The sequence below is a fragment of the Mirounga angustirostris genome, unplaced genomic scaffold (assembly GCF_029215605.1).
Source record: "Mirounga angustirostris isolate CCGP_5_RB_7025 unplaced genomic scaffold, mMirAng1.0.hap1 SCAF_4, whole genome shotgun sequence".
Lineage (NCBI taxonomy): Eukaryota > Metazoa > Chordata > Mammalia > Carnivora > Phocidae > Mirounga > Mirounga angustirostris.
This window is the reverse complement of record NW_026991712.1, coordinates 1663650-1684825: the sequence shown is the minus strand read 5'-3', so window position 1 is coordinate 1684825 and position 21176 is coordinate 1663650. Positions and strand designations below refer to the sequence as shown.

The 21176-nt window shown below is 63.9% G+C and overlaps 1 protein-coding gene across 2 annotated transcripts; it reads right to left on the bottom strand.

Annotated features, from left to right (window-relative positions):
- Positions 1-5016: 5016 nt before the first annotated feature.
- On the bottom strand, positions 5017-19719 carry JRK (Jrk helix-turn-helix protein). Of its 2 annotated transcripts, none has more exons than XM_045895790.3 (2): positions 19638-19719; positions 5017-16762 (listed from the first exon to the last, which is right to left on the bottom strand). In XM_045895790.3, exon 2 carries the CDS (start codon positions 16344-16346, stop codon positions 14751-14753), a length of 1596 nt encoding a protein of 531 aa, XP_045751746.1. In that variant the 5' UTR covers positions 16347-16762; positions 19638-19719; the 3' UTR covers positions 5017-14750. The 2 variants fall into 2 exon arrangements, with proteins under 2 accessions (XP_045751746.1, XP_064443861.1); XM_064587791.1 differs by lacking the exon at positions 19638-19719 and adding an exon at positions 19424-19606.
- Positions 19720-21176: the final 1457 nt, after the last annotated feature.

Sequence of the window (21176 nt, the reverse complement as noted above, 5' to 3'; positions counted from 1 at the left end):
GAGGGTGGTGGGGCCATGGTCCAGGTTGACCATCCCCTTCTTTTCTCTATGGATTAGAGGTCCATGATGCGGAGGCTGACCTTCTCCCCTGAGGCTGAATGTCCCTGCAGGCGGGCCCAGGACCAAGGGGCTGGCAGGAGCCCGGGGCACCCCTTCCTCTGTCAGGCGGGTGGCTGAGGGTGAGGCGGACGGAGAGCAGGCGGCCGTGGGGAGGCGGGCAGGAATCCCCCGAGCAGCTCCTGTGTACCAGGCACTGTTTCAGACCCTGCAGCAAACACAACAGTAAAATCCCATCTCTGTGTATTTTCTGCCCATTATCCTCCTGCTCCTGGTCCTCCTCCCCTGGGTACGCTCAAAGCTCCCTCCCCAGGGCAGAGTCCCCTCTTCTCTCTGTGTGGGCTGCCCTAGGTGGGGCGCCAAGGTGGGGGCCGGCACAGGGCCAGGCTGCAGGGAGGACCGAGGGGTGCCAGGAGTCTACAAGCCTGGCCTGCAAGGCCCAGGGGTCCTGCTCACTGTCTCGGGCTCCAGGTCCCCATGACTAAGTGGCCCGGACCTCAAATAAGGCAGAGAAGATTGTGACTGGTGACCACACGGCCTGCTAAAGAGCCCATGCCCAGGCCAAGGGTGGGAGGGGCCGCGTCCTATGTCCCCCGCCCAGAGAGCACAATATGGCTGGCAGGCTCAGGGTGGGCAGAGGGAGACCTACACACCTACACACACACTATTCCCGGGAGCGGGCAGGTCCCCGGAAGTGGGTGAGTCCCCTGGGAGTGGGTGAGGTCCCTGGGACTGGGCAGGTCCCCGGGGGTGGGAGAGGTCCCTGGGAGTGGGCAGGTCCCCGGGAGTGGGCAGGTCCCTGGGAGTAGGTGAGATCCCTGGGAGTGGGCGAGTTCCCCGGGAGTGGGCAGGTCCCCGGGGGTGGGCAGGTCCCTGGGAGTGGGAAAGGTCCCCGGGAGTGAGCAGGTCCCCAGGAGTAGGTGAGGTCCCTGAGAGTGGGAGAGGCCTCCAGGAGTGAGCAGGTCCCCGGGAGTGGGTGAGTCCCCCGGGAGTGGGCAAGTTCCCTGGGACTGGGCAGGTCCCTCAGGGTGGGAGAGGTCCCTGGGAGTGGGCAGGTCCCCGGGAGTGGGCAGGTCCCTGGGAGTGGGAAAGGTCCCCGAGAGTGAGCAGGTCCCCAGGAGTAGGTGAGGTCCCTGGGAGTGGGAGAGGCCCCCAGGAGTGAGCAGGTCCCCGGGAGTGGGTGAGTCCCCCGGGAGTGGGCAAGTTCCCTGGGACTGGGCAGGTCCCTCAGGGTGGGAGAGGTCCCTGGGAGTGGGCGAGTTCCCTGGGAGTGGGCAGGTCCCCGGGGGTGGGCAGGTCCCTGGGAGTGGGAAAGGTCCCCGGGAGTGAGCAGGTCCCCAGGAGTAGGTGAGGTCCCTGGGAGTGGGAGAGGCCCCCAGGAGTGAGCAGGTCCCCGGGAGTGGGTGAGTCCCCCGGGAGTGGGCAAGTTCCCTGGGACTGGGCAGGTCCCCCGGGGTGGGAGAGGTCCCTGGGAGTTGGCAGGTCCCCAGAAGTGGGCGAGTTCCCCGGGAGTAGGCAGGTCCCCGGGGGTGGGCAGGTCCCTGGGAGTGGGTGAGGTGCCCAGCAGTGGGCAAGGATGGAGACAAAAATCTGCCGGGGAGCCTGGGTGGCTCAGGTCATGATCTCAGGGTCGTGAGATTGAGCCACACAGCAGGCTCTGTGCTCAGCGGGGAGTCTGCTTCTCTCTCTCCCTCTGCCTCTGCCCTTCCTCCTTCTCTCTCTCTCTCACAAATAGATAAATAAATCTTAAAAAAAAAAAAAGTGCCTAGGAGCACCAGCATCCCCAGTGTCAGGAGTCCAACAGCCTGGGACACAGGACAGGAGGGTGAGGTTCTAGAAGTTGCTGCAGAATGTGAACAAGGGGTGGTGTTCCCCTGCTTGTGTCCCTCCACATACATGCCCCTTGTCTATGGACCCTTGTCCTCTATTGCCTGGCCTTTAAGAGCCCCTGCCCCTGCCCATGCTGCACCCCCACCTAGACTGCCCAGCCCTCCTTGCCGCTGGCTGGTGGCCCCTCCCAGAGAGCCCTCCATGATGCATCCCCTGCACATTGCACGTGCCAGGTCCTAAGGCTGTTGAATGTTCTGGGATTGGTTGGTGACGTGTTTGTCACCTTCAGGTCATGGCCCCTCAAGTGTCCCCAGTGCCCAGGACTGGCACATGGTAGGTACAAAGCCCCTGAGGACGATGGGATGAACCAGAGAGGGGATGGGAGTACTAGAGAACCAGTGGAGACCCCAAGAGAAGCCCCAGTGCTGACTCAGGCCCAGATTCATGTGGTGACTCTGGATGGTAGACTTCTGGATGAGGGGACTTCCCAGGGTGGCACCATGAGCCCACGCCCAGCAGCACTTCTGCACTGGTCGCTAGAAAAGGCCACTGGACCAGGAAGTGCCAGCACCCATCAGACGAGGCTGGAGCATGGGCCCTGGCACCTCTGGTTGGGATGGGGCACCCTCTACTTGCCCACTCTGGTCCCATCACGTCCCTTCTGCCCACATGGCCATGGTCATCAGAGGCAGAGAGCTATTGATGGATGTTTTTATTTCCCATCAGGGCCTGGGGACCAAGGACACCTAATTCAGGGAGTGGAGCCAGGTAAAGCCCCTCACCACCATGGCTTAGCATGCAAATACCAGGAGAAAAGCTGGACTCTGGAAATTTCTGGGCTGTCAGAGGCAGTGAACTGTTCTGTGGGAAGAAGTGGGGTGGTGACTGGCTGTGTGGTGAAGGCACAGGGGGATTTCTTACTACAAGTCCCGCACCCACCCCATGGCTCCAGAGCCTTTTCTCCATCCCCGAGAATTTCTGGGGCTTGGTCTCTTAGTGGCTCAGGTGACTTTTAAGGGCAGTGGGCCAGCCATGGACATGACTTAGGAGGCTGAAGGACTGCCCTTCTCCCAGTGGGTGCCTGGTTGAGTGGACACAGGGAAGCCAGCTCCTCTGGCCTCAGGCTCCCCACTGGTAAAGGAGTGAGAATACTCTCATCCACAGGATGCAGCAAGATGAGGGGTATTAGGGTCCAGCACAGCCTGGCACCCACCAGGAGCAAAGCAGAAGTCCAGGCGGAGGATATTCAAGAAGGCTGAGCACACTTTGAGAAGAAACCCAGTGTCTCAGCTGGTCTAATCCGTAGCCCGCCAGCGATTTGTCCTTTCTCTCTGGGCCTCTGCTCCCATCTCTAAGGTGGAAACACCTACAAGACGATTGTGAATCTGGGAGGTGATTGATAAGGAGTTCACATTGTGAACTCTTATTCTAAGTATGGGAAAGGCATGGCCCCAGTTGTCCCCAGGAGTAAGGGAGACCTAATGCAGTAAGCTCCAGGAGGGAACAAAATCACAGCAGGCTGCTCAGTGAGAGTGAGAGGGGTGGATGGACAGACGGATGGATGGATGAGTAGAAGGATGCATGGATACACTGATGGATGGATGGGTGAATGGGTGGATGGGTGGATGGACTGATGGACGGATGGATGGATGGATGGTGGATTGATGGATGGATAATGGATGGGTGGATGGATGGATGGATGGATGGATGGATGGATGGATGGATGGATGGATGCTTGGGTGAATGGGTGGGTGAGTGAATTAATGCATGGGTAGTTGGGTGAGTGAGTGGCTAGGTAAGTGGATAGAAGGGTGTGTAGATAATTAGGTGGATGGATGGGTGGGTGGGTGGATGGATGAGTGGACAGAGGTGTGGGTAAATGGGTAGGTAATTATGGATGGATGGATGGATGGATGGATGGATGGATGGACAATGGATGGGTGGGTGGATGGATGGATGAGTGGATGAATGGATGGATGGATGGATGGATGGATGGATGGATGGATGGACGGACGGACTGACGATGGATGGACGGATGGGTGAATGGGTGGGTGAGTTAAAGCATGGGTAGTTGGGTGAGTGAGTGGCTAGGTAAGTGGATAGAAGGGTGTGTAGAAAATTAGGTGGATCGATGGGTGGGTTAATGGATGAGTGAATGAATGAGGGCCTGAAGTGAATGAATGAGGGAGTGATCATTTGCTAAACCCAGGTGAGTGCCAGTTCTGTGGTGGACATACCCCACATATTATTTCTCTTGACCTTACAGATGTGCAAGAGGAAGACAGGTCTCAGGGGTGGAGGGTGCCCTGTCCAGGGTCACATTCTGGCACGGCTGAGAGCCAGGTCTGTGACTGCCAAGGCTATGTGCTCTTGGCTGCCCAGGGAGATCTGTTAGGCTGAGGCCTCAAAACAGCCAGGCACAAACCCAAGAAAGCCGGGCAAGACCTAGGCCATGTCTATGAGCACCATGTCCCCGCACAGCCTGGTCCTCACTCCTGGCTGATGCTGGTCCTCCTTGGAGTTGCCCCCCACCCTCGTAGGCTCACAGCAAACACACGATGAATAACCAAGGCCTCTCTCCTTGACCATCTCCCCCTGGCCTGCGAGTCCTATGCCACACGGGCCTGCTGTCGTGTACAGCAGAATCCGCAGGGCCTGCACACAGTGGGGCTCCATAAATGTGATGAAAGAGGGATGGTGGGCAGAGGCAGGCAGGCCTGGATGGCTTCCCAGCACTCACCCCAGGCTCACCCCACCGGAGCACGGCTGGGCAGAGGACACAGCCCCAGAGCCCTGCCCCCAGGGCCTCTTCTTGCTCTAGCAGGGGTGGGGCAGGAGGGGTGTCTGATCTCTCCGCCTCTCTCAGTTTCTCTGGGCCTAGGTTGCCCACAGTAGGTGTTCAGTAAACATTTGCTGATGGAAGGACCAAGCAAAAGACCCCCAGTGCTTCCCCACTGTGCCAGCCCCAGGGCCCCTCTGGCTGGTCCCTCCTGCAAGCTCAGCCCTTGTCTGTCCCAGGCTTGCGTCCCTGTGGACTGGGGGCTGGGTTGCTGAAGGGCATGGGGAGGCGGACGAGAGGGACGGGCTGGGGAATGTCTCCCCACACCCTGCATTGCTTCCTCAGGCTGCAGTCCCCAGGCGTCCCCAGCCCTGGGTGCCCGTCCCTCCGGCGGCCCGCTAGGACTGGCCTCTTGGTGGCCTCACCTCTCCGCTGCGGCTTGTCCATGCCCTCAAGCCCAGAGTCACCAGGTCCTGACCACCAGGCCCTTATGTCCATTTCTTACAACTCTATTTATTGAGGCAAATAGACATACCATTTTCACATCCTCAGTGGCATTGATCACATTCACAATGTCATGCTCCCCTCACCAGCATCTCTACAACTTTTCTTCACTCCAAACATGCTCTGTGGCATGAAGTGCCCTGGCATTCATTCCGTGGAGAGTCCCCAAGCACAGCCCTTAGCAGGGCCACACCCCCGGGGCCTCACTGGGGCCTCCAAGGAAGACTCGAGACCGAAGGACCACACGCCTATCCCCGAAACAGTGGCACAGAAATCCCAACTCAGGGCCCCTCCTCTGCTCCCCACCCCCTCACCTGTGCTCAGGGGATCACCCAGGGCTGCCCAGATGGCGCTCAGAGTGGGGACAGAAAACGCGACTACTAATGAGAGAGGCCCGTGATGCATTCATTACCTGGCAGACAGCGGCTGGAGAACACAATTCAATTAACTGCACACTTTAAGTTCAATCAAGAGAAGGGCTGTTTTATTGACTTGTTTTAGCTGCAGGAGAGTGCACGCGTGCGTGCATCTAATCCTCTGTCCTCGGGAAGTGGGGTACGTGGGTCTCCTTGTAGGGCAGAGCATCCTGCACGAATGTCGGGGGGCGGGGCTGCAGTCAGAAGCCTGTGGGTGTGCTGTGGGGCTCTCCTGGTCTAGGAATGGTGGGATGAGGCAGGCAGCAGGGGTGAGCGAGGGGCCCAGCAGCAGGACGGAGAGGCCGGCCAGGGGTCCTGCAGAGCGGCAGCTGGCCCCACGCGGAGAGGCCAGAGGGCCAGCACTGCGAGGGCCCTGGGAGACCCCTGGCACGTTCCCCCCAGCCCCGGGCTCCTCCCACCCAGAAGCTGCCGCCCCCTCCCCTGCCCTGCCCCCTCTCTGTCGTTCCAGTATCGGTTTAATTAAAGAATGAGGCACCGCGAGAGCCCGTGGCCTCATTTTTGGAGGCACAAGTGAGAGGAGATTCATGGGTGCCCTCACTAGAGTTGCCGGCAACAGGCACATCCCTGAGCTAGGAGTAAGCCTTGCACTCTGGGCTCCCAGAAAAAAAGCACTTCATTAAAATGATTGCCCCCATGGAAAGGGGCAAAATGCCTTCCTCAGTCAGGAAGAGGAAGTGTGTTATGGCGGGCCCCAGGGACCCACCTCCTCGCACACCTGCCCCGGCCAGGGCCTCCCCCACCAGACAACCCCGGGCCTAGTTCAGGCACCTCCTCCCACCGGCCGCTGGAGCCAAGCTGTCGCAGCCCCTGCCCGAGTCCTCCCCCACAGGCTGCATGTCTCTCCACGTTTGTCTCCCCCGTTCCAGCCAGGACCCCCAGCCTTGCCCTCTGCAGCAGCAGGGCCTCTGGTACCCGCACTGGAAGGAGGACGTAGCTGGCAGAGAAGTGGGAGGGAGGTGAGAGTGGGGCTGATCTGCACCGCAGGGTGCAGGCTGGGACCCCAGAAGGGGAAGCGAGAGAGGGGAAAGGCGGGGAAGGAGGGCCGGCTAGGAGCTGGCAGGAAGAGCCGACTCCGCTGGGGAGAAGCCCGCCGTGGCCGCACCACAGCGCTGGGAGACTGGAAGGCCGTGTGAGGACCGGGGTGGGCCCTCTGTGCAGGCCCATCCTGGCCCCGACACCCAGCTCCCCCCCTCAGGGTACAGGCTGGCCCCTGCTTAGCAACCACCTCAGGCTACAGAGCCTTCACTCCACGGCATCCAGCCGCCCATCCGAGGCCTCGGGCCAGCTGAGGGCACATCCGCCAGTGGGGGGACGTGCAGACTGTCGGGGACACGGACAGGCCACTGGAGGCTCCATCCCTCCAGGGTCCCACTGACTAGAGTAGTAAGCCCATCAAGCCCAGGGTGGGGGTAGTGGGGGAGGTCTGCCGCCCAGCCTAGAGATCTGGAAGCCATCTGTTAGCTTCTGCAGGCCCCTGGCTCCCAAGGTCAAGGGCCTCTGGTCCACACTCACCTCCACTCCTACCCACAGGGCAGGTGCCCACACCCCACCTGGGTAACAGCCTCCCTGCTGCTCCTTGCTTCCTGCTGGAGGCCCGTCCCCTGGGGGAGAATTACCACCTGTGGGCCTCCAGGCCCCCCCCAGCCTAGCGAGGTCATGGTCCACGTTTCAAGGTGGACCTTGGGACAATGGCCCCCAACACATGGGCCAGGCTGAGGCTAGCTCCTGTAGCATCAGACGGCCCATCTGCTTGACCAGGGGTGGGGGCATCGTGTGAAGAGTGGGCCTCAGCAGGGTGTCCCCATGAGATGAGCTGTCCAAACCCAGACCCTGGAGAGTGAAGGGATGCTATTAAGGATTGTGCCCAGACACCAGGTGCCCACCAGGACCAGCCCAGGCCAACCAGGACATGGGGTCCCCTTTGGGTCCCCCAGCCCAGCAGGCCCCAGACAGCGCAGAGCCAGAAGCCCCTGAGACTGAGGAGAGCGCCTCCAGCTGCCGGGGCTGGCCAGGGGGGACACGGCCAGGCCTGAGTCCATCTGGCAGCTGCCCAAAGAGGGAACTGGCCTCAGCTGGGCAGCCTTTTGACGAGTGACAATAGCCCGGGGCCTGCCCCCTTCACTTCTCCCCTTAAGCCCCCAGCCCACCACCTGTCCACACTGGAGGGGGTCTGGCAGGCCACAGACCCCTTCTTATTTCCAACAGAGTCTAAGGACCAGAGAAGACTATGTTCATCTCAAGTCCCTCAGCCCCTGTGGCAGAGCAGGTGCTGAGCCCGCTGGCTGGGCCCAGGCCACTGGCCCTACTGTGGGGCTTCTCCTGGGTTTGGGCGGCCTGGTGACCTCTGTGCTCTGGTGTCCGACGCCGGTGGGTCACAGCCACGTGGGGATCCTGCACCCACTGGCGGGAGGCAGCCCAGAGACCACCCTCTCACACCACCATGACCCCACCTGCTGGGTCTCAAGTGTCCTGTCTGTCCTGCTGGGTGGCTGACCTACCCGGGGGCTGTTCCTGCCCTGTAGCAGCCTCCCCGAGCCCTTGTCTGCCTGCAAGGCCCGGTTCCCAATTTCAGCCAGAGAACTCCTACGCACCCTCCCTGACCCACTTCCAAGCTCACCACCTCCATGAAACCCTCTCAGTTCCCCCAAGCCTTTCCTACAACCCCAACCTTCTGCTCAGCAGGCCACCTCTCTCAGGCTGCATTCATCCTGCTCACCTCTGTCCCACCAGCCAGGCAGCCCCCGGGGACCTGAAAAGCCTCAGTGAAGGCTGAACAAATGAGTAAGGGCCCTGAATGGCACTGGGGGAGCTACCTTTCCGCACACAAGACTGTCCTGGGCTCCTGCTGGCTCCCAAGTCCACATTGGCTCAGGTGGAATGACAAGCATTTAGCTGGGGCCCTAACCTGGTTCGGCTCCCTCTCCCTCCTGCCTCCCCGTGGGTCTCTGGGACTGAAGGGTAGGACGCACGCACAGCCTCGAGGACCGGATGGCCAGAGCCGCACCTCCCGTGCCGTGGCTCCCAGCCACGGAAGCCACACTGGGCTTTAGCAGGTCTTTTCAGTTGTAAGAATTGCTGCCCCACCCCCACCTTCCTGAACATTCCTCTGTGGCAGCCCAGTGCGGGGTCTCCCGGAACTCCCCGGGGTCGGTGGACGGCAGCAGATGTAGACGCCGAGGGCCCCGGGTCTCGAGCAGGGAGCACACCCCGGATCAGGCTGGGGAGCGTGCACTGGGCTGGGGAGGAGGCAGCCCGCGCCTCCCGAGTACGCCGTGGAAAGCCGCCCCATCCCGCCCGCCCCTGCTTAGATGGGGCCCTTCACCTTGGAAGCTCCCCTCCCGGGTCTCCCCGGGACGTGGAGGCCACCGCTTCTCATCTTGCTCCAGCTGCCTGACCACCCGGGAGCTGCCGGCAAAGAACGAGGACGGTGCTCTGGGCGGTGTGGGGGCTGGTGTCCGCTGACACGGAGGTGAAGACGGGGTGCGGGGGACCTGGAGGCCCTCTGGGCCCCTGCGGGGGGAGGGCATGGGAAGCGCACGCCGCCCTGTGTGGGTGCCCACGAAATACGCTTCTGCACCAAAATACAGAACACGTTCTCTAAGGCAAGTTTGCTGCGAATGGTCAATTTTACGTAAATCCACGAGGCCTGACGTGGCAGTGCTGAGCACACTGTCCTTCCCGGGTCCTGGCCAGCTCCGAGCGCCCGTGGGGGCCACAGTGGCCGGTGGCCACCACAGCGCCCGGTGGCCACCGCAGCGCCCACCCTTCAGGCCCGAAGCGCGGCCCCGCCTGCAGGGCTCAGTCACTGCAGCTGCTGCTGGCTCTGCGGGAGGAGCCGAGGTCCAGGGCCGCTCTGTGCGGCGGGGACCACACTGCCAAGCTCAGCAAGGGCCAGGGAGGCGCGGCAGGTCCCCGTGCCGCGGGTCCCGCGTCCTTCTGTCCCTCCGTTCACTTGCGGCTTTTGCAGTTTCTGCTAATGTAGCACTTGAATTTCTCTAACAGGTTTGTTCACGACTCTTGGGTTCTCTCCTGAGCGGTTGCTCTCAGGCCGACCAGAATGTACTTTGGATGTGGACACGCTCACTTCCTGCCGGAGACCCTTCCGGTGTGGTTGTGACACAGGGCACATCTATAAACGTGACGAACCCAAGATTATCACTTTATGGAACGACAGGCTTTTTCAAGAAGCTGCCAGGGGCACCCAGGTGGCCAGCTGGTTAAGCATCGGCTCCTAGCTTCAGCTCAGGGTCGTGCGATCGAGCCCCACGTCCGGGTCCGTGCTGGGCACAGAATGCTTGAGATGCTCTCTCCCTCAGCCCCTCCCGCTCATGCTGTCTCTAAAATACATAAATCTTAAAAAAAGCAGCAGCTGCTGCAGGAGCTGCCAGAGGAAAGGGCAGCAGGGGCTGGCACCCGTAACCCCAAAGGTGTCCAAGGTCAAGTGGACACTGTCTTCTCTGAAGACAGAACTGCCTTTAGCAGGGCTTGTTCTGAGTGGATCCGATTTACCGTCTGCGTCACTTGCTTTGAGCCCCAAGAACTTCCTTTAGCATTTCCTGAGAGGCGGGCCCACCAGCAGCAAATCCTGTTTTTGTGCATCTGCAAACATCGTTCACTCACCTTATTCTGAGAGCGCTTTGGCAGACGCAGGAATCTTGGCTGTGAGTTTCCTGAGCTCTCGGGCTGTGCCGTCCCCGACTGAGCTCAGCCGCCAGCCCCACTGGGCGTTCTCAGGACAGGGACAGCTTTCCCTGTGTTCCCGACTCTGTGGATCACACCGTTAGTCCCACTGGAGCTCACCGGGCCTGATTTGTAGATGAACATGGGGATTTTTCGGGCACCATGTGAGTATTTTTTGTTCCCTTCTGCCCCCTGGGGCTCCGGTGACACGTAGGTGTCCCTGCACTGTGTGGTCACCTAGGGCTCCGGGTCAGTCGAGGTCACAGGTTCTTTCTCCTGCCAGCTTACAGCAGCTGCTGAGCCCCTTGGGAACGCTCCACTTCGGTTCTCGTACTGTTTGGCTCCGGAAGCCCCACTCAGTTCTTCTGGGTGTGGTAATTCTCACCTTCCTGTTGATGCTATGTGATGCGCCATCACCAGTCTCTCCCTTCGCCCCCCACCCCCCGACCACGCGTAGAACGGCCAAGTCCAAGTCTCTTCCTGTTAAGTCCAGCGCCTGCCGGCTCTGCAGCCTACTCTTCTCCTGCGGTCTGAGCCATACCTGTTTCTTTGCACGTTCGGGTGGGAAACGGATCACTTCGGGGAGCGCACTGCCGCAGTTCCGGGTCCTGGCCACCCCACCAGGTCGTGTTACTGTCATCCTGTCGCTTACTGTGTTTGCTGGCGCGGCACTGGGCTCGTCCCTGCCCCCGCAGCCCTTGCTCCGGCCTCTGCTGCCTCCAGGGGCGCAGCCGTGGGCTGGCCCACCGTCACCCTGGGAAGACAGCGGCTCCGGCGAAGCTGGCCTCTCCTCCCGGCCCACACCAGCTCCTCGGCACCGCTCCCCGTTGGCAGACTGCTCCGGGTTTTCCAGTCACGCCTGGGCATAAAGGCTTCAGGGCCTAATCCAAGCAAATTTGGCTTTTGCAAGAACAGCTCCTGAGATCAGTGAGAGTCTTCTGACCCGCAGCCAGCCTCCAGCTCAGCCCGTGTCACCTATCAACCCACTGCCCCTCCCACGTGCTGTCTCTACGAGCTCCCCTTTCGCGAGCACCCCTGAGCCTCTTGTGGAGGGAAGGGGACTGGGTCACAGCCTGCCTCTCCGGACAAGGCCGCTCGTCTCTGACAGCTCTGGGGTGGGCGATGGCAGTCCCAGCTCTCCGGGGCTGGTCTCCGTGTGGAGCCCCCACCCCACGAGCCGAGACCACCACGGGCTGCCTGCCTCCATCCTCCACACGCCGGGCCCTCGTGGTGCACCTGCCCGCTGTGTCCTTGCAGAGAGGGGCTGAGGCCAGAACGCGGCTGCTGGAGAGGGCACGGCAGAGGGGGGAGTCAGGAGACCCGGCCCGGCTTTCCCAGATGGCTCCCCGGTGCGCACGCTCCCTTTTCCAACCACACTGCCCGGATGCCCCGGCGGCCGGTGGGGCCTGTGGGACTGGGACCCGGCCCAAAGGACTGGAGCAGAAGCGATGCGTGTCGGCAGACGGGCAGCTCGGAGGAAGTGTGCTTCCTGCGGCTGAGGGCTGGAAGCAGTAGACACCAGGGTGGGACCTGGAACTGTCTCGAAACACACAATGGAGCCACAGGTCCCAGGCGGCAGAGGAGCCTGGCTCCACGTGCGGAGCTGCCTCACCACCCTGGGTCACCCTCCTGGACTTGGCGGCTGGACCCGAGGCAGGCAGGAGCCCGTCTGTGCTCTCCCGCCCTCACGGACCCACTGACGCCCCGGGCCACCTTCTGCCCCTCACCTGTGTTCCAGCCTCCCCAGCAGCTTCCTGCCTTGTCTTCAGGAGGCAGGACAGGGGCCTTGTCTGATCACCCTCCAGCCTCGGGCCGAGCACGATGGTCAGTACACGCCGGCAGGGAACACAGGCCACGCTCTATGCTCAATGACGGATGAAGCGTGAGCACATCTGCACACCAAGAAAGGCCGCTGAAGCTCGCACCTGCGCCTCCCACAGCAGCTCAGGCTGGCCCTTGGGGGCGGCAGCGGCGGGTCCCGTTTGCCCCCAGTTCTGCTTCCCGCGCACCCCGGGCTCCCGGGAAAGCACGCAGTCTGCGTGGCCGCCTACCCCTGCTTCTGCCCCATCCCCCCAGGGCCACATCCGACTCCAAGGGCCCTGAGCTGCCTCCAAAGGCTCTGCCTTCTGGCCCAGGAAAGACCGGCCAGGAGGGGTGCAAGCATGACCCAACGGGATGGAGAAGCCTCCCAGACGCCACACCCGCGGACCCCACTGCCGGGGCTCTGGGCCACGTGCTCATGGCAGACGCGGAGCCCGGGCCTCCTGCAGGTGCCTCCACAGTGGCCAGAGAGGAAAGAAGGGGGCACTGGTCCCACCTGCTCCGATTTCACATCCAGCCTAGTCGGGCTCCACCCAGAACTGCTTGGGAAGGATTCCGAGGCGGAAGCACGCTGACCCCTGAGCCTGAGGGGCCGGGCAGAAAGTGCCTAGCGGAGCAGTTGGGAGGGGCTCCCAGAGGACAGGGAGGGCGGCGGGACGGGGTGGAGACGCTCACCAGCCGCCGGGCCACACAGCTCACCAGACGGCCTTGCTGGGCCCTGGGCCTCTGCCAGCACCCACATGTGGCCCCGCGGCCGGCTGCAGCCCAGGGCACCTGGCTCCGCCCGAGCCAGCAGCAGAGGCCACGTGCGGAGAAGCGTGCTGCCCATCAGAGAGGGAGGCAGGGGAGGCCAGAGCTTGCTCTGCCCCAGGACCTCCTGAGCAGCAAGAGGGCTCGAGCTGGCGCCGTGCTCTGTGGCCGCTTCTGGAAGGAGCACCTTGAGGACAGACACCCCTCAGGCTGTCCAGTGACAAGCATTTACTGACTGGCCACAGAATGGCCAGGACCGGGGCAGGTCGCGAATCCACGGCCTGGGGTCTACAATCTGATGGGACAAAGCCTCCAAGGGGACCCAGGAGCCCCACGTGTCCTGCCCCTCCCCCGGCTGTACCCAGCCAGCGAAGTCCCGCTGTTCGAGAAGCACGGGAGAGCTCCTCGGCGTCCGGCCGCCTCTCCGGGCCACCACCACCTACACCGAGGCGAGGGCAGGCGCTCCAGGGACCCAACACCTCACGTCCCGTGACACCACAAGCAGCCGCAATTCAACAGCACGGGGCCACACGAGTCCGAACCAGCAGCCAAGCACATGGGTGCTCAGATGTCACCCCGGGCACAGGAAGGAAAGGGTGCGACGGCAGCACGATCCCGAGGCAATCTGGCCTGAAGACTCCACGAGGATGCTCTGAAAACGGCCTTGCTCGGTTCACGCCCTTCAGCCCTGCATTTAAAGCAGGAAACACGCACGTCCACAAGGCGACACGGTGGCGGCGACAACCGTCGCCTCATGCTTGGGAAGATGCACACAGCAGAGGAACGGACAGTGAACCAAACGCTGTGTGGAGGCCGGTGGGCGCCCCAGAGGGCAGGGGGCCGAGAACCACGAGGCGGCCGGACGGCCAGGCCGGAATCCCAGGGCGCAGCGGTGAAAGACAGAAGTCACAGCCCCCCATGTGCGCGCAAGGAGGGTGCGCCGTCCCGGGGCGCAGTCCAGGCCGCGGGCAGCGGGGGGCCACAATCCGCCCACAACCAAGCCATGCAGCCGGCTCTTCCCCACACGGCGTACCGAGGCATGAACGGCCAACGCTGAAGTTCAAATGCAGCCGGAAATCCAAACAGCTGGACTTAACGCAGGGCACGAGCGCACGCCTGAGACGCACTGCTGAGCGCTCAGCAAACTCAGTGACATGCACGCGGTCAGCACGAACTCCTGTGGAACGGGGGCTCGGACGACGCAGTAGATTCGGCACCAGGACGCTGGACTCGCCCGCAGTGCGGCAGGGACCCTCGGGGCAACAGGAGGCCCGGGCGGACAGTCCTGCTTGCGTTAGGGGAAGCGACTCCGCCGTGCCAACCCAACGTGCGGCCCCCACGCCCTGGGGCCCAGCCCAAGGGGCGAGACCGCCTAGCAGCACGGAGGAGCTTGCAGGGGGCTGCGCAGCTGAGCTCACGGCTGAAGTGAGGACCCGCCACCTACGAACCGCAGGCACGGGCGCCCGCCTGACACAGGGACGGCGCCACACCACCGACCGCGCCCCGAGGGGATGGCAGGCGGGCCCAGGGCAACACTAGCCCTGGCAAGTGGCCGCAGGCACCGCCATCAGTTGGCCCGAGGGCCGGCTTTGCTCCTCCCGGACGGACAGACACCTCCACCCACGCACACAGTGGGGCTCAGCCAGCCAACACGGAGCCAGAATCTGCCCGGCACGGTCCTGGCTTCCGGCCACGGGACGCTCCGCTCGGCTTCGGGTGTGTGGGACCCTTCCGGAGCGGCTGCTCACATTGACGGGCCAGGACGGAAAACACGGTAAGCCCGCGATGCACCAGACGCGCAGGGATGGGCCGTCGCGAGCGGCCGGGAGCCCACACCGGGCGCCCCGACCTCCCGGACAAGCTCCGGCCCGCAGGCGAGGGCCACGCCGACATCAGTGCTCGCCCACCGTGGAGGAGCAGGGCAGAGGGGGGGCCTCCTGGGGGGCCTCGAGTTTGACCACGGCCCTGAGGGCCACGCGCCGCCGCTTCACCTGCCTCTGCCTGGCGAACACGGAGCGCAGCGCACGCAGCTGCCCCACCTCCTGTGCCGTGAAGCAGGGCTGTCCCTCGGCGAAGCGCACCACGGCGTCAAAGGACAGGGCCGCCTGCTCCCAGGCCGCCTCGTCGCCGTCCTTCTCAGCCTGCTCCGGGCTCCCGGCAGCTGGGGCCGGGCCCTCTGCGGCCGCGCCCCGGGGAAGCCGGCTGCCAGGGCGGGCCGGGGCCTCTCCCCGCAGCTGCAGGATGTGTGCGAAAGTCTGATCGTGAGGCCTCGCTCGGAGGCGCTCCGGCTCCTCCTCCGAAGACGAGCCCTCGGCGAACGTGACCGCGGGCCACAGCTTCCTCCAGGCCCGGCTGAAGACGTCGCCGGGCACGGCGCTCCAGGCGCAGGCCACGTTGAAGACGGCGTCGTTCACACTGTAGCGGGGGTGGCAGGCCTGCAGCGGGACGGGGGGGTTGATGAAGTGCCTCATGAAATCTCTCCGAATGCCCTGGTCCATGGGCTGAATCAACGAGGTGATGCTGGCGGGCAGGAAGACGGTGAAGATGTTACCGGAGGCCAGCTCGGACTCCCGCGGGCGGGCGCGGGCGTTGTCCAGCAGCAGGATGGCTTTGCCGTCCTCGGGCAGACCCGCTGCCCGGAAGTGCTCCTTCACCGACGGAACGAAGATATGATGGAACCAGTCCGAAAAAATCTCCTTGTCCACCCACGCGTTACCTTGGGCCTTGTAGGCGACGGGCAGGTGCTGAATGCCCCCGAAAGCCCGGGCACCGCCGCCTTTCCCAATCACCAAGGGCTTGATCTTGTGGGAGCCCGTGGCATTGGCGCACATGAGGACGGTCAGCCTGTCCTTGCTCTGCTTGATGCCGGGCACCGTCCCACCTTCCAGGCTGGGACTGGGCAGGCACCGCCAGAAAAGGCCGGTCTCGTCGGCGTTGTAAACCTGCTCAGGGGACAGGCCGTGCTCGGCCGTTAGGCTCCGGAAAAAGCCACAGAACTGCTCGGCTGCTCGGTGGTCGGCCACTTGTTTCTCACTGGACGCGTCCAGCTTCTTAATGCCGTGCCTGGCCTTAAAACGCCAGAGCCACCCGCCAGAAAACACGCAGGGCTCCGTTAACTGCATCTGCTCGTAGAAGTCCTTGGCCTTCTCGATGAGCATGGGGCCCGAGACGGGCACGCCCTCAGCCCGCTTCCCCAGGAACCACTGGTACAGGACGCGGTCCAGGTGCTCGAGCTTGGGCGTGTGCAGAGTGCGCCGCTGCTCCAGGGCCTTGTTGGAGTCCGAGTTGGCAAAGAAGCGCAGCAGCTGTGCCTTGTGGGCCTTGATGTCGTACAGGGTGGACATGCCCACGTTGTACTCCTGCATCAGCACCTTCCTGCTCTCCCCCTTCTCCAGGCGCGTGCAGATGTCAATCTTCTCCTTCAGGGTCAGCACCACCCTCTTGCGCTTCTCCCCTGGGCTCCGCCCAGCGGCCTGCTTGGAGGCCATGGGGGGAGTGGCTTGTCCCCAAGGGCTGGGGAGGACACACGTGGCGGGGGGGGGGTCCTGGCAGAGTCCTTGCCTCTCCTCCCCCCGTCCTCTGCTCCCTCACCTGCCTGTCCCGTTCCGCTGATCCTGGGCCACCATGAGCCACAGTTCCTCCTTTGATCCCCCCTCCAGGGCTAGCGATGTTGCCGCCTCCCCGCCTCTCTGCAGGAGAGACGACTCATGTCACGCTGCCCCTGGACGTGTCCACACTGTTGGAACTCCTGGCCTTCTCTGAGGGGGACGGGGGCCGCTCCTCCCTTCAAACGTGGACCAGAGAGTCGAGGGGTCCCGGGAGCTGGCTTCCGGTTAAGCGAGGCTGTACTGTGCGGGGACGCCTCTCCGGGCTCACGGCGCCGTCTGACGCCGTGCTTTAGGAACTGGAAAGCAGAACAGGGGAAGAAAGAACATTACGGACCGCGGGCCTGGGCCACCTGCAGGCATGCGCTCGCGACTTCAGGCACACGGGGAAGCTGCAGCAGAAACCACGGTGCTGTAGGGGCAACCAACACGGGAGCTGGCCCGAGCGCACAGCGTCCGGGAGGCTGCCCAGCTGGGCACGCGGGCTCCTTCCAGCGACCTCTCGGTCACCACAGCTCCTTCAGGATGGACAACTCCATCCTCTCCTGACCCTCCCTGCGCCGCTAAGCAGGCTTGCAGGGCTGAGACTAGAGGTAGCCTTGCTGGATCCTTCGGGAATCACATCCCCGCCGCGCTTTGCCTGCTGAGACACCAACATCCTCCAGCCTGTTGCCAGCAGTGACCGGCCCTGCTGGTCTACTCAGTGCAGTGTTTGCTGGGACAGTCCCGTCTCCTCCTTCACAGCCCACATCCCCTCAGTTCCTCCATGACTTGGCCCCTCCCAGCCGGGAGAGATGGCAGATCGCCAGGGAGGCTACAGCCAGCGCACCGCCAGTCATCCCGTCCTGCAATGACAGGCATGCAGGACTCACAGGTGGGCTTCGAGCAACTCCCCACAGCCTCCCACCCAAACCCTTATTTTGGCTGTCTTCCCACCTTGTGCAGATGCTGAGGCCACAGGACTACTCATATGTGGAGCATAAAAATGCAGCTCTTTGAGAACACAACTCAAGAGAAATGATGTTTATTCAAATGCAGGAAGAGCTCCAAAGACTAACTCTAGGCCTGTCACCAGCCAGCTCTGGGCACATCCCTTCCCCCTTCTGAATCAGCCTCCTGGTCTGCCAGGCGAGCATGCTGCTCCGTTAGGGATCCTATCTTCATCCTACTTACGGGGCACCAGTGACGGTGTACTGCTTGACCCTCCCGGCAGCAGAGGGAAGTAAAGGCCACCATGAGAGGCTAACTCCAAGCACAGCAGAGAGGAGGAGGGGGAACTGCCCAGAAAGGCCTCCTGCCGGCTCCGCCCCTGAAACGGAGGGTTCTGGATGTTTCCTCTCCCTGACATGCAGGTTATGCGAGATGTGTGCAGGGTGACATTCAGTAGTTGAAAACACTGTGGTCCCGCCTGCGAGACAACACTTCTTTTAAAACTGAAATTCAGATATCCGGATATTCTGAAACAATTTCTTAAACCAAAAGGTCACCTCGCACAGCAAGAGAATTAAGGCGGTTTCTAGCCTGAGACTGAGGCCACACGAACAGGGGCGTACACACCTCATCCTCCTGCGCTGGAGGGACAGACAAAACACGGGGCAGGGGGCATGAAGGGACAGAGGGGGCAGGAGGCAAAGGCCGGCGCGCCCCTTCACATTAGCTCCCTTTCCCCATGAGGGGAAGCCCGGACCTGAGAAGAGAGCCCGAATGATTCAGAGGACGCGGAGCAGCAGTGTGCGGGGGGCGGGGGGGCCATGAGGGAGAAATACTAGAGAAAACAAGTAATTTAGAGACTGAGGCAAACCAGGGGAAGACTCCACCGGCAGGGAATGCGTAGGGGCAGGTGCACGGGGAAGGGGGCGCAGCCTGCTGGGGGGCGTCGGGGGGCGCGGCCTGGTGGGGGGCGCCGGGGGCGGAATCCAGGAAGAGCGCCGGGGGGGCGGGGAGGGGGCGCGGCCCGCTGGGGGGGACGCCGGGGTGGGGTGGGTCCTGGGGGCCGCGACCTGCTTGGGGGGCATCGGGGGGGCGCGGCCTGGTGGGGGGGCGCCGGGGGGGAGGGGGCGCGGCCCGCTGGGGGGGACGCCGGGGCGGGGGTGGGTCCTGGGGGCCGCGACCCGCTTGGGGGGCGTCGGGGGTGCGCGGCCTGGTGGGGGGGCGCCGGGGGGGGAGGGGGCGCGGCCCGCTGGGGGGGACGCCGGGGCGGGGTGGGTCCTGGGGGCCGCCACCTGCTTGGGGGGCGTCGGGGTCCTGGGGGCGCGGCCTGCTGGGGGGAGACGCCGGGGGCGGGGTGGGTCCTGGGGGCCGCGACCTGCTTGGGGGGCGTCGGGGGGGCGCGGCCTGGTGGGGGGCGCCGGGGGCGGGAATCCAGGAAGAGCGCCGGGATGGCGGGGAGGGGGCGCGGCCCGCTGGGGGGGACGCCGGGGCGGGGTGGGTCCTGGGGGCCGCGGCCTGCTTGGGGGGCGTCGGGGCGGGGGTGGGTCCTGGGGGCCGCGACCCGCTTGGGGGGCGTCGGGGGAGCGCGGCCTGGTGGGGGGGTGCCGGGGGCGGGAATCCAGGAAGAGCGCCGGGGGGGCGGGGAGGGGGCGCGGCCCGCTGGGGGGGACGCCGGGGCGGGGTGGGTCCTGGGGGCCGCGACCTGCTTGGGGGGCGGCGGGGGGGCGCGGCCCGCTGGGGGGGACGCCGGGGCGGGGTGGGTCCTGGGGGCCGCCACCTGCTTGGGGGCGTCGGGGTCCTGGGGGCGCGGCCCGCTGGGGGGAGACGCCGGGGGCGGGAATCCGGGAGGGGCGCCGGAGCGGGGGGTCCGGGGAGGGGCGTCGGCGGGCCCGGTTCCGCCCACAGCGCAGCTGCGGGGCCTCCACGGGAACCCCGGGGCCAGGAGACGAGGGCCGGCGTCTTTTGAAAGCGCTTCCCTCCCGGAGCCCACGTCTGGGGGCAGAAGCTCGGCCCGGGGCAAACGCACACACCGGAAAGGGAAAAAGGAAAGCCGCGCAAGTCCCCGTCCGGCAGGTCCCGGGGCGGGGACCCGGCGACCGACGCTCTCCGCCGGCGAGGCCCCGAGGGTCTGCGAGCGGCGGCGCGGCCAGGCGCGGCGGCGGCGGCGGGGCTGGGACGGGAGGAGCCTCCGCCCGGGAAAGCACACACCGCGCGGCGCCCGCCCCCGGCCCGGCCCCCACTCACCTGCGGACCCGGCCGCAGCCGCAGCCGCGCCGGAAGTGCCCCGCTCTCCCCGCCGCCGGCCCGCGCCCGGCCGCCTTCCCCGGGCCACTTCCGGGACGCTCTAGGCAGCCGGGAGGACTGACTCGGCCTCTCGGTGGCCTTGCGGGTGGCCGAGCGCCGCGGCGGCGCGGGGCGGCGGGGCCCCCCCGGTGCACCTGCCGGCGGGGCGCACCCGCCCGGGCGTCGCGTCCTTGTGTGCGTGGAGCCCTGTGCTGAAGGACTCGGGGCTCTTGCAGTCCCGAGCCAGGGTTGGCGGGAGCGCGGTGATGGGGCCGCTCGCGTTAGCGAAATGCAGCGGCCAGCGTGGTTTTCTTCCCACTGGGCCTCTGACTCCGCCGGCGCCTCATCCACACCTGATGTGCGGGGTTTGGATGTTGCCGTGTGAGGCTTTAGAGCTGGTGAGACTTGCAAGGGACCTGATGCTGGACAGATGGGAGTCTTTGGAGACCAGAGTCCAGCCCTGGCGGCTGAAGAGTGCCCCCCCCACGCCCACACCCCCATCCCCAGAACCTAGAGATACGTGACCTCAGGTGGCAACAGGGGCTTTGCAGATGTGATGAAGATTCTTGAGATGGAGAGATCATGCTAATGGGGGGGGGCAGTGTAATCACGGGGTCTTAGTAGGAGGGAGGGAGGAGGGTCAGGGAAGACGACATAACCACAGGAGAAGAGGGAGAAAAGGAAATGTGACCAGAGATACGGGTCGGAGTGTGTGCTTTGTAGGCAGAGGAGGAGTGCGCATTCTTTCCTGGAGGCTCCTTCTTTCCTGCAGAAGGAACCAGCACTGCTGACCCCATGTGTGTCACTTTTGGCCACCAAGTGTCTACTTACTTGTTACATAGCCACGGGGGACTAAGACAGACTTCCGTCACTCCTTCCCACTCCATTCACTTTCTTCCCGGGCTCCCAGGGTGCTACCACCCCAGGCCCTCCTTCCACGCAGCCCCCTGAGGGTTCCTGACTGCCTGGGCTCACTCCTTGGCTCTCCCCTCTCTAGCCACACCCACTCCCTGGGTGATCTCGTCTCTGGGCAATACCAGCACCGGCCGGTCCTGCCAGGACCCCTCTCGGGAACTCTTCCCAGCATCTCCATGTGCAGCACCTCACGCCCTGCATTTCTAGGCCTGAGCTCAGGACACCGCCCAGCCTTGCCCCATCCGCGCACTCCCCATCTCTTTTTTTTTTTTTAAGATTTATTTATTTATTTGAGAGAGCGAGAATGAGAGAGAGAGTACATGAGAGGGAGGAGGGTTAGAGGGAGAAGCAGGCTCCTCACCGAGCAGGGAGCCCGATGCGGGACTCGATCCAGGGACTCCAGGATCATGACCTGAGCCGAAGGCAGTCGCTTAACCAACTGAGCCACCCAGGCCCCCAGCGCACTCCCCATCTCAGTGAGTGGCACTGTCATCTTCGCATTCACTCGGGCCAAAAATTCAGTCATGCTTAACTCGAGCTGTGCCTTGCGCCCTGATTGACCAGGAGCTCTGCCCAGCTCTGCCC